The 18,886-nt window shown below is 40.0% G+C and overlaps 2 protein-coding genes and 1 long non-coding RNA gene across 4 annotated transcripts; all 3 read left to right on the top strand.

Annotated features, from left to right (window-relative positions):
- Positions 1 to 4,691: 4,691 nt before the first annotated feature.
- LOC104953304 (B-cell receptor CD22) lies at positions 4,692 to 12,317 on the top strand. Its single transcript, XM_010780223.1, has 16 exons — positions 4,692 to 4,825; positions 4,929 to 4,994; positions 5,801 to 5,899; positions 6,023 to 6,134; positions 6,219 to 6,364; positions 7,159 to 7,279; positions 7,384 to 7,520; positions 7,821 to 7,943; positions 8,056 to 8,202; positions 8,544 to 8,649; positions 9,266 to 9,429; positions 9,747 to 9,896; positions 10,054 to 10,185; positions 11,948 to 12,029; positions 12,166 to 12,214; positions 12,300 to 12,317. Exons 2-16 carry the CDS (start codon positions 4,946 to 4,948, stop codon positions 12,315 to 12,317), a joined length of 1,635 nt encoding a protein of 544 aa, XP_010778525.1. The 5' UTR covers positions 4,692 to 4,825; positions 4,929 to 4,945.
- Positions 12,318 to 12,408: 91 nt separating this feature from the next.
- On the top strand, positions 12,409 to 15,064 carry LOC104953302 (uncharacterized). 2 transcript variants are annotated; one of them, XR_799211.1, is made up of 3 exons: positions 12,409 to 12,532; positions 12,959 to 13,087; positions 13,965 to 15,064. It is a non-coding gene; the product is annotated as an uncharacterized lncRNA (long non-coding RNA). The 2 variants fall into 2 exon arrangements; XR_799210.1 differs by having other exon boundaries at positions 13,988 to 15,064.
- Positions 15,065 to 16,795: 1,731 nt separating this feature from the next.
- LOC104953305 (cell adhesion molecule 4-like) lies at positions 16,796 to 17,651 on the top strand (the record flags this gene model as incomplete). Its single annotated transcript, XM_010780224.1, has 3 exons — positions 16,796 to 16,841; positions 17,026 to 17,349; positions 17,427 to 17,651. Coding segments are annotated over exons 1-3 (589 nt in total), but the record flags the coding sequence as incomplete, so codon positions are not given.
- Between the last annotated feature and the right edge of the window lie 1,235 nt (positions 17,652 to 18,886).

Genomic DNA, 18,886 nt, shown 5'->3' on the forward strand with positions numbered 1-18,886 from the left:
GGGGGGGGGGGGGGGGGTAGTCAAACGCCTGCCCATAATAACCACCAGACATGACTCATTCAGCGTGGAATACCACAGCAGCCACAGACAGGTCTCTGGCAGACAAGCAGCAGAAATCTGACCCTGCAGCACGGTTTGTGAATGGGGCAAGAATGAGCAAAACCAGGGTACATTTAATAGATCTCCAATAAGTTTCAAAGATTTAAGAGTTTTAAAGATTCATCAAGTGTTTGGTTTGGCTTGTTTATGAAAGTCAAGTGTATAAATCGCTAAAGATATTACAGTTAAACAAAAAAGAATCCCATCTCTTTTTTCTCTTTTTCTTTTTATTTCTTTTTATTTAATCCCCATTGGTTTGATGATTCTCTTGGCTTATATCCTGCTCATCAAGTCATCATGCGGAGCTCCTAAAAGACAGCACAGGAACAACATATCACCTTGTCAGATATGATTGTAGCTCTGATCATCGTCGTGCTTGCCCAGACTTCTCCCGTGGAGAGCACCACTCAATTTGAAGACTAACACATGTTGGACAGTCCAATCATTATTTGCTTTTGTGGAGTCCGTCCAAGGCTCGAGGGCCCGCAGAGCCAAAAGTCTAATCTGTGGGCATAGAGGAATAACACAGAAATAACATATTGTACAACTTAAAGTATGGCAGGGGAGCAAACTGTGAGCGGTCACATTACATGAAAACAGCAGGCAGGAAGTGTTTTGCAACAGCGGAAAATCTTCAGGTCCAGTCTGACCACCAGACGGTCACACTTCATCTGGCCCTGAGGCTGCGGTCAGTGGACGGATACCTTCCCTACCGTTAGGGTTGGATACGCTGTCATACATGTGTCTATTGCTCCCTCTCACACTTTTTTCCATCTCTTTTCTCTCTACTTTTACGAACCCATCACACATTTTAAAACAATTCCCCCTCATTTTTAGTACTTTCTTTTCTTCCTACTTTTTCTCCCTACTTCCGCCGTTTCATATACAGTCTTTCTCCGGCTTTCTTTCCAACCTTACCTCGTGTTTTTGTCCCCCCCACCTTCTCCTACCTTCCCCTTTAAACCTTTTCCTTCCTCCCTCTCTCACCCTCTTTCTCTTTCTGTTTGTGGTCAGTCACACTTAATCTAGCTCCATCCATCTGTTTCTCTTCATTCATTTAGTCCGGTCTGCTTTCGATTAAGATTACATCAGGCTTTGACCTATTAGTGTGCCGTGATCCTTTTGAAGTCATTCTGTGGTTACAGGTTAAGCTCAAAGCCCACCACTCTTCTTACTCAACATAATACACACAGTATTTGGAGGGGGAAGGTTCTTAAAACTTCTCAGCCAGAGACCAAAATTACTCTTTTTTTTTCTCAGGGATCCAGGATCATTAAATCATACAAACTTTTCCTGTCATGTGGAGACCCACTAGAGGAGGGCCTGCGACCCATTTTGGTTCCCAACCCATAATCCAACCTAGCAATCTGTGAACTGGAATATAATGTGCATTGAACTATATATCCTTAGAATTTTGATTACATTTTGAAAGGTTACTTTCCCAACCAGAGAGTGTTTCCTATTAGGGTTGCTGTTTAAGGTCCAGCTCAAATTCTACATTTAACATAACGCAGACCCCATTAAACTAAATTGTATTTTTTTAGACAGCGGCCTGATTGCCTAATGGTTAAAAGCATAATGTACCACTTTATTGGAATATCCACAGTTTTTTTTCCAGCGGGGAACCTGTGTTCCACGTCATACCCCTCTCTTGTCTTTTGATTGCCCAATGAACAAAGCCGAACATGCCAGAACACAACCTTAAGGTGGTAGTTTGGGAGTTCAGAAGTGAAAAATGGCAATTATTAAGGAAGAAATCAGTTCAGGCTAAGGTTGGTTGTTTTTGGTGGTGCTTACTTAGCTTATATTTAACTGCACACAAGAAGTGTTGAGCAATTATATACTTTACATACCTATTTTACCATCTATTATTGGGTTTTATCATGCTTCTGAGATGCATTGTGTTGCAACATTCTAAGAGATCTACCTGCCTTCTGTTTTTATTTCAGTTGGTGTTGCTGATATTGGCGTTGATAAATCCTGAGAATAAATATTGTATCTTTTATGAGGAGGAAGGTTAGTCGCTAATAATGGGGGATTCTAAATAAGGAACATTTAAGTAGATGTCGGTCAGAATGCCCATGGTTTGTAGAAACAGTCACTTCCATCACAGGAGAAAATAATGTACTTGTGTGGAAGGGGAGGTCAGAAAAACGTATATATTTGCCAAAATAATAGCCTAAAGAAAGGCCCAATAAACTCAATATCAGTTTAAATGTACACAACATTTCAAATATTTTCACTACTTTACCTTGCTTTTGGGAAGCCCATTGTGTTGAAAAAGCTGGTATCTATGCTCTGTCTTGACAAAGCCACCAGTGCTGCTCTGTTTCCCCCCGACATGGGGCGTGACAACCGCCATCCGCTGTAGGTAATACACTGACCATTTATAAGCAGGTCATACTGTACAACCTACACTTTAAACACTCTTTTCTTTGAAAACTATCCCTTTCATTTAGTTAGGTTATTTTGAAGGACTTAATAACTAATTAAAAAAAGATATATATATATATATATATATTCCTGGTGTTCTTATTTATCTTTATGTAACATATAAAGAGGATATAGGCCTTCATCTCTGAAACCTTAAAGTTAACCCTCGTCCCTTCTCTGACTTGGATGCCTATGAACAGAGATTGACTGAGAAGTTAAACTGTACATCATCATTACTCCTGGGTCAGAGCTGGGGTAAGTAGCCAATTGGCCGAGTCGGGATGCTAAACTGACATCTATTGGCCAAGATGTGGCAGGGTAGGATGTTAAAGTCATTTAGACTCATCAGGCTAAGTGGACACAGTTGACTGAGAGGTCTCAAACTTCCTCACGTCTGTTTGTGGGTAGCTAGCTTTCCGTGCCAACGATTCTCAATTAGAGCAGTAGATGAGAGGACATCTGGGCTGCTGGGTCTATGTCTGCTTCGCTTATGTATGTTAATGTACGCCAACAGGCCTGAACTTGTTTTAGAAATCAACCAAACATGTTCGTCTTTTAACAATCAGTCAATCATGACGGTCAGAGTTTGCTCAAACATTGTGACAGTGTCAGAGTAGAGTAATTCACTTCCCTTACAGTGCAATATATTTTACTGCACGTTCAGTATACACAATGAGTCAAATACATGTCATGAAACCAGTAAAAAAACACTGCCTGTCTTTGCAGTTCCCTTACATTTCAGTGACTTTAAGCTCATAGTTTTGTTTTTTACAGCGTGCAATTTTACTGTTTGATTCACTCTCACGGCTCTCATCAGTGCCTTTTTTAAGGTACAGTAGGAAACAACACAAATTAGAAAAACTATTCACAGTGTTTATGCTCGTGTTTGACCAACCAAAGGGTCTACAAACGTACGCTTGGCTTGTTTCTCTGATAAAGACCAATATGGAGGATGACCAAAATCATTGACCTGCTAAAAACTACCAAGATCTAAAAGGTATATCATAAAACTGTGGCTTTAAACTGTGGAATATTTTACGGAATAACTGAGGAATAGTATTATTAATAGTTATAGTTGAGGGTAATTCTTGCAAAGAGTTTGAGAGATTAGAACATGTAGTTAGTTCCTGAAAACTTCTCTAAGTCCAGAAACAATCGGTTGATAGAGGAATTCTGTTAAAAGAGACAATTGTGAAAGTAACATGATCACAAGGGTTGTCACATTTTCTAAATAGCACAACGTAGGGAACCAGTGTCATCACATCATTGACCTTTTAAGACTGTTTTGGAAGGAGAAGTGGAAAAAATGGGAATAGAAACAGTGGAAAGGTAGTTGAAAGTAGTATTAACCCTTAGATGCATAAGTGGGTATTTTTTGACCCGGTGAGGTGGTTTTCTTGAAGTATCTTTGTAATTACATTTTTTATCATTTCATATTCCAGCTATTCCTCAAAAACATGTTTTGGATATCATACCATTCGCATTTTAAATTTTAAGTTTTTTTATTACTACCCCAAGTTTCAATGAGTGGGTCAAAAATGACCCGCATGCATTTTCTATGGAATCCTATGGGAACCTTTTATTCTTATCACCTCTTGCTGTCAGGAATACATTCACTGTAGACCATGCAGACTACATCACAAGTGACACCTCTCAGGAAGATTATTTTACACAGCAAGATCTGATACCTGTCTGTATAATAATAATAATAAATTATATTTTTATAGGGCTTTACAATATAAGGGAAGGTTAGGGTGGGTGGTATAGGACTATCAAACTTGATCAACCGGCATGGATTGATGGGGGGTGGGCTATGAGTAGACAATAGGAGAAGAGATGAGTTTTGAAAAGGGACTGGAATACTGTGAGGGTCTCAGAATAGCAGAGATCTTTGCATCAATTCTGTTCAAAACTTTTTTTTCAAAATGTAAAAAAAGTGTCTAAAATTATAAATAGTGAAAAATTAAATATAAAGTATTTCTAGTGATTTTTCTGAACCAAAATTACAAAAATGGCATAAAAACACATATTATTCTAATACGGGTCCTTTTTGACCCACTTATGTAAGAGTGTAGGGTCCAGTCACTCGTGCATCTAAGGGTTAAAAGGCATCTGAAGTGACTTCCTCTTCCTTTTCCTCTCCCTTCCACTCCCCCTCCCATCTGCTGCCACCTGACTGTCATCACAATGCAACCTCCCTTTAAAAACTCACCTCCATCACCCATCGAGTCGCATTCATCCCTCTAACCCTGTTCTTCCTGAGTAACTTTGGCGAATGAAGATACTTTAAGGGGTGAGTGCTTCGTATTTAACCAGCTGTATTGTGTCGGTTTTTTCCTGATAAAGGTTTCACCTTTGTGTCGCTCTATGCTTCTCCTTCTCCGGTGACATTACAGAGCTCGTGTCAGCGGAGATGTTGGCAGGTGCGTTAGTTCTGGGCACCATCCTTACAGCTTTGCCAGGTAAGAGAAAACACAATAAAACATCAGAAATTATGACTTTGTTTCATTGTGAGGTGTAAAAACATAACGTGAAATGGTTTTAAAGAGAATATTCTTACAACTTCTGGGGTTAATATGAACTGGAAGCTCCTTAACTATCAGACATTTATATTTTATTCCAGAAATATCATTAATGTGTCACACATGCTTTAAAACAACAGTTGAAAAATGAATGAGTGATTTATAGGATCCATTATGCACATACGCTCCTGCAGCCAGGTGCCCTTGCCTTTACGCTCCAGTTATTTATAAGTATTGATTGCCTTTTGTGCAAGGTAGTCAGCCAGGCAGGCAGTTAGCAGCACAGGATGACACCATGGCTGTACATCAAGGCTCATTCTCTCTGCTTCAATTTTATTAGTCACACTTGAAGCTGTGGTTTGACAAGTCTTTCTCTGAGGAGCCACACTGAAGGAAAACTTTGACTTGTGGGCAGTTCAAATGTACACCTCCTTTTAATGTTCAAGTATGTATTCCCTAAACCTTAGCTTATTTTATATGGCAAGCTGTTTTTGTCAAAGTGACAGCCAGTAGATGCTTCATTTTCTTTGAATCCCTGAACTCGTCCAACATAAAAACATTAAGAAAATGGTGAAAAAAGCAGAGTGTAGAGACTCCATCTGTTAGCCTGTAGTGCTTTGTTTAAGTGTAAAGCGTCGCAGACTGTCTGTGAGTTTTAGTTTGCTTCTTTTTAACTATTCATGTTTGTATGTTCTTGTAGCATTTGTTTTTCATGCTGTTTAGGATTTAGTATGTTTGTGCTGCAGGTATCCAGAGCAGGTGGAGCGTGTCATTTTCCCGGAGGGAGATCTGTGTGTGGGCGGGAACAACTGTCACTCTGCCCTGTCGCTATGACTACCCATCAGGTATCATATCCATTATTTTTCACTTAGCTATTTCAAATATCTATAACTATTATATTAAGCCTCAAAACAATCTAGAGTTACAACGTTTTACATATTTTTTTGTGGTTTTCTTTAACTTCACAGGTCACAACGTAAAGCGGGTCATGTGGTTCCGTGTGTCTGCAGAGGGTCGGAGGGAGTTCACTTACCACACTGACCCGAACGAGATCAGCCTGTCGTACCGCGGACGCACACGGTAGGAGAACGAATATAGGCATGTTAATATGCTGTGAATGTGAATTAATGAATAAATGTTTTACACCACGATGGTGGGTTCCAGGTACATCGGGGGCAGCTACTCCAGCTGCTCAGTGCAGATTCGGGTGGTGAAGCTGAGTGATGCAGGCCAGTACCACTTCAGGTTTGAGACAGACCAACCACTGGGGAGATGGACCTCACCGAACACCATCACCCTCCATGTGACAAGTAGGTTCAGGCAAAAGAGAAGCTGCCTTTACGGATATTTTGCCTACATACCTTGTCTTCTATTAGACATCCACAGATACACATTAAGGTATATTTTTGCTACAGTGTGAATATGTATCTGGTAATCGACGGAGTTTTTTATCTTTTTCCTCCCACTGATACAGTGGGGTGTTTTCATATGTTGTTATTGGCCGGATTTAGACTACATTTATATTCCTGATTTTATAATTGTTGCAAAACTAGTAAGTAATCAGCTGGAGAATTTTCATGCTGATATCTAAGTGTAAAAGCTGTTATCTATATTCACGCGTTTTGTCCCCTCTTGACCATCCTGCTCTGTGCAGCCGACAGTGGGTGTTTCTCAGTGTCGAGGAAAGCTGCTCCAGATCCACTATTTCAAGGATACTACGTCATCGAGTCCCGCAGAAGGACTGTTCCAATGTCCAGGATACTTGGAATTCTACCGAGGCCGGCGTACTTTGTTGCGGGAAATTTCGAGGCTGCACATGTGTAGACTCCGCGGTCTTAAAATTCCCACAATGCTTTGCGCACGGACCAATTTCCAAATCTTTGGCGGAAATCACGCTCCATTTAAGGCGGGGCCTCACATATGACGCACACCTGCACACCTGTTAGCCTGTCCCACAATTATTTGTTTTCCGAGACTAGGAAGGATTCTTGCCTTGCTTCTGAAGCAACTGACTCTGAAGTGCATGTGCTACCAAGCAAGCCTCCTCGACATTGAGAAACACCCAGTGTGCTTGTGAGTGTATGACTGTCTGTGTGTGTTTCAGACCTGCAGGTCCAGGTGCATCCAGCCAGGCCCAGGAACATGTTTGGCCTTGCAGAGACTGTGTTTGTAGGCTGCCAGGCGACAGGATGTGCTGCTCCAGGAAGGAGCCTGGCACTGTACAGGTGTGTGATTATTCATATGAGTGTATTAGTGGTCACTTAGACAGAGAGTCATACATGTTGTCAATATTTAACACTGTAGATGTGATATGATGCTCTGTACACAGGAACGGACTGAACCAGGGCTCCTATGAGAAATGGATGACCATCAACCGCTTTGACCAGCAGCATGTTGGAGCGTACACCTGTCGACCAATCCCACCACAGAACGTGCAGTCCCCGCCCCTCACGCTGGCTCTTGGATGTGAGTAATCTCTTACAAAGCAAAACGCACAGTTTTCACAAAACCTGCTCATATCTAAAAATGCTTTATGTGGTGTATCTCAAACCAGATGGAGACACATTTTGGGGTTAATCACAGAAACGCAGAATAAATCACTTTTAGGGACTGTACACACCTGCTATTGGCCCTGATAAGTTTTATATTTATTAAATGTATTTAATATAGTGTAAACTGCACTAGCATTTTCCCTATGTGTCCTTGTTGTCTTCATTCTATCTCAAATGTCCTTCCTTTTTTTCCTTCTTTTATTTTCCCCTGCAGACAGTCCCCGCTACACCTCCATAGCAGTCTTCCCAGTAGGGGGTCTGTCGGAGGGGGAGTCTGTCACTCTCACCTGCAGTAGTGACGCAGCTCCACCTGTGGAGAGCTTTGCATGGTTCAAAGGTACAGGACAACATGAAATGCTAAAAAATATGCATGACCTTCGAGGGAAAATATGGCATATGACTTAGTGTTTGGATTAATCGTGTAATCTGTGTCTGTATCCGCTCCTCAGACATGGAGAGTGGCAGCATCCCGGACAGTTTTCGGCCTCAGCTCCGTCTGTCCCAGGTCAGATACACCGATAGAGGAGAGTACTTCTGTGTAGCACGCAACTCCCTGGGAACAGACCGCTCCAACCCTCTTCTACTCAACGTCACTTGTAAGTGTGTTGAGTGTTTGCTTTGTTATCACAGAGAAGGTGCCCTTGCTCTAATTAAAACTCATGCACACATCAGAATCCAAACTACATGCTGAAATCTGAATCACATTATGCAATAACCCTTTATTAACACATATTAGGTCTGTTTCTATTTTCAGTCCTGTTGTAACTTCTGTCTGTCAAAGGTTAGTCTGGGTTGAACTGATTAGGCAACAACTCTATTTTAAACTAGAAGGGAATCTTCTGTCATTGTGTAAGTGACACAAACTGAAACTGAAATGTCAAATAAAAACATGAACATGGTGGTAATGTTGCTTCTGTTTTCCTCTCTGCATGTTAAGACTCTCCAAAGAACACGCGTGTGCTGGTGAGTCCTGCAGCAGATATCAGAGAGGGCTCCTTTGTGAACCTGAGCTGCGTCTGCCAAGCCCACCCTCCTGCCAGCAGGTAGGACCACCACTGAACTCCTTGAGGTTATTCCGTTTTTCCAAATAATACATGAGTCTGATATTGTTTTTCTTATCATGATCCTTATTGACCCTCTTGCCTGTTTTCTTTCATCATTATCATCATTTCTGCCTTTGTCCTCCTCAAATGTTCTCTTTTCTCCTTCTAATCTCCTTATGTTTTTAATTCAGACTTGATCTTAACTTAACTCAACCTCACTATGAGAAATACTCCACTGCAAGTCAAAGCCCTTCATTATGAATGTTACTGAATTAGAAGTACACAAGTATAAGCAGCACAATGTATTTAAAATACCAAAAGTACTCATTCGGCAGCCCAATGACCCCTGTTAGTGTCCCCATATTATCCGTTTTTATTTTTAAGTAAATGCATAACTGTGTAAGAAGGATTTGATAAAAAAGACCATCTTAACTATGTTTTATACTGTTATGTAATTTAAACTAAAACAATACATCTATATAATATACAGTGGCACTGCAAGACACTCTGGGGGCCCCAAGCAGAAGAGACATGCAGCACAAGCGTCACCGTTCTATTACCATTTCCAACGTCATCATTGTTTCCATCATCATCTTCATTACCTTCTCTCCTGCAGGTATGCCTGGTATCGTATCCTAGGTGACCAGCTGCTGTCTAAAGGAAGCTTCCAGAACCTGACGTTCCCCTCAGTGCGTGCTCACCTCGCTGGTCAGTACTACTGCACGGCGTGGAACCACATAGGACATCAGACCTCCCCCGTCGCCACGCTCTCTATACTCTGTGAGTACTGCCTGTGTTTACTATGGATATTACTAATGTGTATCTCAGTTACAGTGACACAACTCTTAGTATTGGAAAAATAACTACGTAAGTACTGTACTTTTACTTAATAGAGTATTTCTACACAGTGGTATTATTACTTTTATGTAGGTAAAAGATCTAAGTGCTACTCTTTCCTTCTTCTTTCCTTCCCTGAGTTTCTGTCGGTCTTGCCAGCGCCTTCTTTTCAGTCTCTTTTAGCTCTTCTCTTTGCACAACATCATTTCAGACTACACCTCCCTTAGCCCTCTGTACTCTCCCTCTGTTCCTCTCCGCAGACCCTCCTAAGAACACTTCAGTTCTGGCTCGTCCCTCCGGTGTGGTGGACGCCGGCCGACCTTTGACCCTGACCTGCAGCAGCCAGGCCAACCCAGCAGTGGACAACTTCACGTGGCACCGCTTAGCTCTGGACGGGGGCCCTGTACAATGTTAGCATCGTAAAAATGTGGTTCCACTCAAGGTTAACATTACAAAATCATCAATACCTAACTGAATGTTTGTAGTGGGTAAGGCGTCGTGCTCTGTGTGCCTCGGTCTGTTTGCCCCCCTCCACACCCTCTGACATAGCCTTCTGTTCCCCGGCAGCCTGGGGCAGCAGGTCCGGTCCCGTCTTCTCCTTCTCAGAGGTCGGCCCCAGAGAGAGCGGTCAGTACTACTGCGAGGCCAGGAATCGGATCGGAGCCCACAGCTCTCCTGTCCTCACTGTGCGGGTCAGAGGTACGTCATGATGGACACTTTATCCTCAGCTTATCTCATCATGGTCTGGGTTGGATACTGCTGGATTTCAAAGTCCAGGACAAATGGGAAAAATATGTGTATATATTATCCGTTTATTTAAAATTAACACAATTCATATGAAAGCTATGTTAGGAATGACATAATCAATCTAAGAGCTCTCAAAAGACTGGCACTATGACTTCACCGTCAGCAGCTAAACCCTTTTAAACTGTGCAATTCAGCGTGAGTATCTTATTATTAATTCACTATTACATATATTTTAATATGCATGTTTTACATTCTAAGATGTGCACATTTATAATAATAATAATAATAATACATTTGATTTTATAAAGCACCTTTCATTTCTAAAAGCAATCCCAAAGTGCTACAAGGGGCATACAATACATACAGTAATTAAAAACACAAGTTTAATAAAAGGCTACATTTTTACTTTAAATTTGTATTTTAGCACCTTGGGATTGCTTTTAGCAATGAAAGGTGCTTTACAAATAAAATGTATTATTATTATTATTATTTTTGAAGACATCTTTTATTTTTATTTAATCTTTTTATTGCAAAATATTACTTATATTTTGCAGGTTTATATAAGAATGTTTTATCCTTAATTGTTTTACTATATTTATTTAATTCTTAAATGCAGAAACTGCCCCAAAACCCAATTCTCCACCGGATATACAGTATAAAGCATTCTGTCATTTTATAATATTTTGCAAAGGCTCCATTCAGAGTGGCTGCTTCAACACTATCCTCCTCTATATTCAATGAACAGGCTACCCTAGTTCGGAGGAGAAAAGTGCTTACAGTGTGTTTCAATTGTTGGGTTGGTTATCATACATCATCCTGCATAATAACAAGCCATGTGGGTACAGTACTTTAGAACAATAGCGTTTTTTGTTTTTTTATTTGGGACAATGAGTCTGCCCTATAAATGTGCTTTTTACATTTTTGGAACTACTGGGTTTTTAGAATAATTGACCCTCTGAACAATGGCACGGCACCAAAGGAATTGCTTTTGGTTTTTGATATGAACTCAATGATATCATAGCAAGAGTTGAAACCGAAATATGTTACAATGGATTTCTTATTTTGAGCTGTGAAGGTGTCAGAGTCAGATTCACACTGCCTGGAGGCCTTTAGCATTTCATCTGTTCATCCGCTGAAAACGTTTCCCTGTGTTAAGTGTAGTTGTACTGTCCCTGTGCATGCTATTGTCACATTAAAAATGGAAAGGGGGGAGATCAGGTGTCACTGACAAGCTAAGTGAAACACCCCCGCCCCATCTTTACATCTGTGTGTCTGACTATCAGCTGTATTACTCTGAGGGACGTTGGGATGAGTTCCTGTGTGTTTGACATGATGAGTGATGAATCCTCCCTGTCATTATCGCAGCATTAGGTCCGGGCTCTGGTTGTGTACGGCCTCATGGTTTCTGACTGCTTTGCTATGAGTCATAGTGAGTCATGTAAAGCCCTCTCGCTACGAGGGGAGAGGAAAAGGGGGTGATGAGGTGTTGTGGAAAACGACTATTTGAGTCTAGACGAAGGCAGAAGAAGTGGAGTGAGGTTTGGAAATCAGAACTGGAAACACAAGTCTAGACGCTTGCAGGATGATGCACGGCCCACTTTCTCTGCTTCTATTTCTGTATCCATCGCATTTCTATTTTTAATAATCTAACTTCCCCTCTTTTCTTCCTGCTTCCTAGTCATGTAGATAACCTCTGTTGTCCTCCCACTGACAGGTCGTCTTAAGGTCATCGCCCTGGCGTCAGCAGTAGGGGTGTCTGCTGGACTCATCACTCTCACTGTGGCCATTATGATCAGGTGACAGGAAGTACACTCATGTTTACTTAACGGCTATTTCTGTATTCCTCCACACGACACAAAGAAAAACACCAGTTTCCTGCTTTAATAGACACAACTTGGCGTTGCTTTGATAATATTGTCCCCTTCTTTACAGTAAGAACATGCACAGGGTGGACATGGAGTCAGGAGAAGTAGCAAACAAGGTACAGTCCTTATTTATTATAACTTTAATAATGTAATAATAATGATGCCTAATTTTTTGATTTTCTTTAAACAATTTAAAAACAGGCTTTATTTATCCAATAACTCTCTGTTAAAAGCTATTGATTAAAAAACACCCATTCATTTTCTCTTTTCTGTGTGTGTGTGTGTGTGTGTGTGTGTGTGTGTGTACAGGAGGAGTCAGAGGACTTGAGTGACAGCCATCCCGCTATCGTCCCTCTGAAAGATGCTCCACCAATCACAGAAGTTAAAAGCCCCGCCCTTAACTACATCACTGTCCACTACTCCAAGTTGTCCAGGTAACCACCTTCTGCCTCCATCTCTGCCACTTCCTCTTGACCTCTGAACTACATCTCTCCTTCTCTCTCTCTCTCTCTCTCTCTCTCTCTCTCTCTCTCTCACACCATGTGTCTTGAGTTGTTGGCCACAGCAGCAATCTACGTTTTGTGTTTGGCATTATATTTTACAACCACATCGGTTTGTTCTTTATCTTCATGTCATCACATGCTCTCTCTAAACCTTTTGTCTTTTCCTCCGTCTTCACTCCCTTTCTTCTCCGATATCCAACACCTTCCTCTCGTTTATGAGAGGACAATACATTTTTCATCCCGGGTTTCAGACATTCGAAAACATTTGAATGGTTCTGGAGCTGCTTTTATGATCTGATCTGAGTCAGATGTACAGAGGAGCTCATATGGTTCAGTTTGTTGATGCTGTTTCTTCAGCGTGGACCAGGTGCAGATCCACAACCTGCCACTGGGGGGTGAGAGGAAGCCCAAGGACTCCCCCAACGTCGTTTACACTTTACTGCAGCAGCCTCTCCGCTGACTGGGAGCAACAAAGAGGAAAATCAGGTATAACACTATACAACTCTCTGTTAAGTTACCATATGGATACACTTTTTCCAATTTAGTATGTCTTTTTTTACTTGAAATGGTCCACATATGTTTACAGATCGTGTATAGGGAATGTGTAAAATATGATAAATGGACCTTTAATAATCCCAGTGGGAAATCCAGGAGTCAGAAGAAGCAACAGAGTGAGATTGAAAAAAAAAAAACAAGGTAAACAAAAATAATACTAAAATTCTAAATAAAATGATATTGTAACTGTTAAAACAAGATATCACAACAAGGTAAAGCGTTGATCATCTAAATATACATATACATATCTGAGTTTGGATAGTTAGATATCTCAAGATGTTAGTGTGCAGGTCAAATGCACTCAAATGGTATGGTTACACTAATACAGTAGGACTCTCTTATGTGGTGATAAAATAGTAGTTTCAAAATAATCCAGCAAAGATAAGCCCCTAAAATAAAACACAAATACGACCCAAATGATATTGTACCAACTGTAAAGAGTCTAAAAGGTGCAAAAACCAATCCATGCTGTAATACACACCAAAAGAAAATGTTAACAGCTGAAACATTTGATCTGCACTAAATGTAGTGAAATGGAGACATTGTAGCTAAACAAATAAAAAAGATGACAGGGCGGGGAGGGAGGTTGGTAATATTCTGAGGTAGATTCAAAAGCAGCGTCTGCTTGTTTTATACATTTTGTGAGTTTTTTCTTTTTAATTGACCATTTCAATTTCAGATCTAATTTAATATCTATAATCTTGGAAACTATTTTTCAATAATTTACCGCCCCCCCGAACCCCTACAATGGCTCTGTTATGCTGCTAATTGTGTTCTATTCTAAAGTGACTTTATTTTTTATTCTCAGATGTTTCCTTTCTTCTTCCTCAGCTGTACAACACTTCTTCATGTGAAGGCTCAGTACTTCACATTCACATCGTAGGACACACCCGTGGTGAACTCTGATGATACCTAAACTGTTCTGGGTCAGACGTGTCCTCATGGATCCTCTGCAGTTCACTAACATGGTGCACACTGGGAGTCCAGATCCTGACCGTGTTGCATGTCTTTGCCTTTTTTCTATGCATCTTCCCACTGTATGCTGCCTGATGAAGCAGAACTCAGACTGCTTGCATCCATATCCACAGTATATATGTACCGTTGCTAGCGTTGATTTTGCATCCTGGCTCTGACCAATGAAAAGTCAAAACAATGTGTATTCAAACATACGAAAACAATTATACTTCAATACATATTATTGGAAGAAACCTGTTGAAAAGGATTCGACATCTATACACAATATGTAATATTTGACACATATGCATTTCCACATTGTATTCAACCATGTTCTAAATGTAACAGGCTTATTTGTTTGCTAATGCTGCAACACCTATTCAGTTGATATAGATTGCTTCCATTGAATCAGTCTCAATGACAGAAATAATGTACAATTACATTCACTTTGTTACACTGTAGAACAAATCTATTACTCTTTTATTTTAGGTGTATGTTGCAATGGCTGCAGTTAATAAACAGTCAACAGCACTGATGACTAATGCAAGGGTTAAAGGTTAGGTATGAATCTCAATCATTAAAATGAATACATTATTTCATTTCATTCTAACATTCATTCAATCGACCATGTATGCCATGCCAACTTAATTAACTTAGTTTTGATTTTTAATAAAAGTAATTACAGCCAATGTTATCTGTTTTTGGTATGCAAAACATTTACAATAAGACATGCAGTCCTGACAGTGATCATATTTGGTTATTAAGCATTGCTAACCAAGAAACATTGAGGCAATAAAGTCATGTTATCAAAAGACACAAGAATGCACTTTCACTTTATTCTGTGAAAAGTCCACAGCATTAATATCACATTGGAAAAGTTCTCTTTCGCCTGCTTCCTCATTTCTTTTTCTCTTTCCATTTCTTTTTGGTTTCTAATTTACACCTGCCATTAATATCTATATCTATCTTTATACCTGTTTATAGCAAAAATAAATCTATTGCAATATTACTCCAAAAAAAGCTATCCAGTTATTGATCTGTTTTTATTCACTATTTCATCCCTTGTGATTGATAATATGGGGCAGGGGGGTTTCACTATTTTACTATCACATTTTCACAACAATGCCGATCAGCTGCTCGCTGCATTGTTGAAGTGTTAAACTGTCAATCGTACAGTTTACGGTATCTTGTCCGAAAGACGTTGAAGCAATGTTATTATAAGAGCAATGTTTCTCTCTTCTTCAAGCATGGTCATATCATATTTAATAAGGTATTGTATTTATTCACCAGTTACTTATTGTAACCCCACCAGTGATTTGCATGTCCTACATCTCCTGCACAGTCCAGGAACACCACCCTGTGGAGGAGGAGGGATCGTGTTGCCCAAGACGATGCAAGACCAGCATATCATTCAGAAAAAGCTCTGTTGCACTGCAGTGACCTCAGTTTTATATATTTAGCATATAATTAATTACTTGTAACTAAGAAACCTTCTATGTATCACCACAGTGTCCAGTAAGTAAAGGTACTCATTATGCGTAATGTCCCATTTCAGAATTGTACATTTATTGAGTTACTGGGTAACTATTATGGAGATTTATGTGTTTTTATCCCAACTGGTAAAGGTAGAGCTCATTTAAATAACTGTATATACTGCTGCTGGATATCTTAAACTATACATAATGTCAAAGCGTATTTAATAATTGATTTATATTATGAATTAACAAATATTCTAAACCTAAAAAGTAACTAGTACCAAAAGCTGTAAAGTACAAGTACCTCACAATTGTACTTAAGTACAGTAGTTGAGTAAATGTACTTTGTTACTTTCCACCAAGTGGGTAACATCCCACTCAACCAGTACCTCGGCCCACCGCCATCGGGGCGTAGGTACAGAACATTGGAAAAAGCTTGATTCTGTCAGCCATTCCTGTCTTAAATAACAGGCCTCGCTGAGTGTATCTGCCATGTGTGTCGCTATCTGTTGTTGTCAGGTGTTATTATTGTTGTTTATATATTGTATGTATATTGCTTACGTGTACAGTGCTGTGAAAATTAATTTCCCCCCTGGGGACAATACATCTAATATAATCTACTCTGACATGTACACTCTTGAGAAAATAAGAAAAGCAATTAAACAATCTGCAGCTTCCATCTTTATAAAAACACATTTTGAAAAGCTTGAACGCTAATTGGTTCTAAACAATGGACACAATCAATGAAGTGGTAATCAGAGAAGCAGTGGTAGAATAAAAAAGTTAAGAGATTTCCTTTCCTTTTATGGCCCAAATGTGTTTGTAGTTTAAGTAGGTAAGTACTCAATAAAGTAATTTAACTACTTGAAACGCAACAACAATATGGATATAGTTAAATAACCAGCAGGCCACTGTTAAAATGGTTCCACTGCTAGTTGAATTACTGGTGTTTGTGTGAAGCTAGTAAATTGTTGTAACTGTATGTACTGTTATGACGATAATACATGAGGAAACAGGGCGTCCACATTCTCCCACTTCCTCTTTTTCACTCCTTAAATCATCCTCATGAATGTACAAAGTAATATCTCTTCTTGCTTTAACTGGTGAGTACTACTAACTTTGATACACTATACGTTTCTTTTTTTACATTGTCCTCACCTGTAATTAGACAATATTAATCTGTGTCCTGTGCTATGATGTTCCAGATTAACTAATCATGGAAAGCTTCATTCTGATAATTCTGGTAATTTTGCCAGGTAAGGGACCTTTTATTTAATTGTATTAATGTTTAGAAAAAGTATTGACTGTGATCAAATGCAACTTTTGCTGAGAACAGTTACATTTGACAAGTAAGACACACCCACATTTGGGTATTTTATGGATTCTATTAGCAAATTAATAATTCAATTGACTGTATATTTTCTTTATTTTTGCCCAAAGGTGTGCAGGGTGGGGACTGGGGGGTGACCTCTGGAGATCAGTGTGCTTTGAGAGGGTCGTCAGTGATCATAGACTGTCAGTACGACTATCCTTCAGGGCGGTGGGTCACGTCAGTGGGCTGGTCCAGACTCCGTCAGGGGCATTTTATCCTCTCAAAGCTCCCTCTGAACTCAGCATACTTTAACTATGTGGGCAACTACAGGGGTGACTGCCGTCTGCGGATCAATAATGTACAGCACGATGATGAAGGAGCATACCTTTTCAATTTCGTGACAACAATCAACAGATGGACAAGCAAGAGAGCGGCTCGTTTGTCCGTAAGAGGTAATAACTATTAATCAAGGAAGGATACATTCCTCATAAATTAAATGTGTTTTTGTGACATTATGATTCTGTTGCAGAGCTGACCACAGTGGTGGAGCCGAGCACAGTGACAGAGGGGGGGGAGGTCCGTCTGTCCTGTGTGTCGGGCTGCTCTACACCGGTCAACATCCTCTGGTTCAGAGACGGACAGCCTGTCCCACAGCCGGGGTTCCAGGCTACCAGAGAGGATGCTGGGAGATACTACTGTACCGTCCAGGGACAGGACACGGTCAGATCTGCCCCTGTGGCTCTGAATGTTCAATGTAAGTATTCAGATATATAAATAATAATTTTAGAGCACAAGTTGATATGCAATGTTCCTGTCGCTGTAATATTTAAGCCATTTTGTTTAGATATTTTACAAATTACATTTAGTTGTATTAGTAGTATTTATATATTTGTATTATTATATTATAATAATATTTTTAATAATTTTTTATATAATTATAATTGTTATTATAATAAGTATTATTGTTGTTGTTATTAGTATTATATTGTTATTATTATTATTATTATTATAAACTCACTTTTTAGCTTGTTCTTACTATTCATTTAATGTTTCATAATTGTATTTCTCTCTTTATTCATTCATTCAGTTATTTATTCGTTATTATTATTATTATTATTAACAGGTTTAAGATATCACTGCCCCGTCCAAGACACGAGTGGATCTGATTTTAATTACATTTGACTCAAGTGTTTCGTCAACTTAATGTGTTGCTTAAAATAATATTTCTGCATACAGTATGTGACACTGTAAGTGTTGCACGGCCAGATACGGCTCAATAAGCTGACTCAGATAAGGAAATATATGATACATTTATGGGCTTAGATATGTCTCATAATTATTTGTGTGAACATAAAAATAATTTGTGTGTAAATATGTGATTTGTAAATGTAAATCACCATCCACAAATGCATTTAAAAGATTTGCGAACTCACAAATACATTTGCAAAGTGTAAAACGGTCTGCAAATACGCAAAAATATTTTTGGTTGTGAGCCAGCTGTGGGTGCGTTACGGCCGAGCCGCGGTAGATCTGTTCGCATCAAAAGAAAATGCTCACTGTCAGCTTTTCTTTTCAATGCGCGATCAAAACGCACCATTAGGCGTGGACGCGCTCGCGCACATTTGGCCTCCGGTCCTCCTGTACGCGTTCCCACGCCTGGCGCTGATACCCCCAACTCTGGCCAGAGTGAGGGAACGGTGACACACAATGATCCTGATAGCTCCGCACTGGCCTGCAATGTACTGGCTGGCGGAGATATATCAGCTGCTGTGCGGTCAGCCGTGGCAGCTCCCCCTACGCAGAGACATATTGTCTCAGGCGGGGGGGACGATCTTTCACCCACATCCGGAGCGCATGGCCCCTATGTGCCTGGCCCGTGAGTGGTATAATCTGAATGCAGTGGGTCTCCCGCAGAAGGTGATAAACACTATTCAGAGTGCAAGAGCTTCCTCCACTAGGTCTCTTTATGACCGCAAGTGGAGGGTGTTT

The sequence above is a fragment of the Notothenia coriiceps genome, unplaced genomic scaffold (genome assembly GCF_000735185.1).
Source record: "Notothenia coriiceps isolate Sejong01 unplaced genomic scaffold, NC01 NC01_scaffold00021499, whole genome shotgun sequence".
NCBI lineage: Eukaryota > Metazoa > Chordata > Actinopteri > Perciformes > Nototheniidae > Notothenia > Notothenia coriiceps.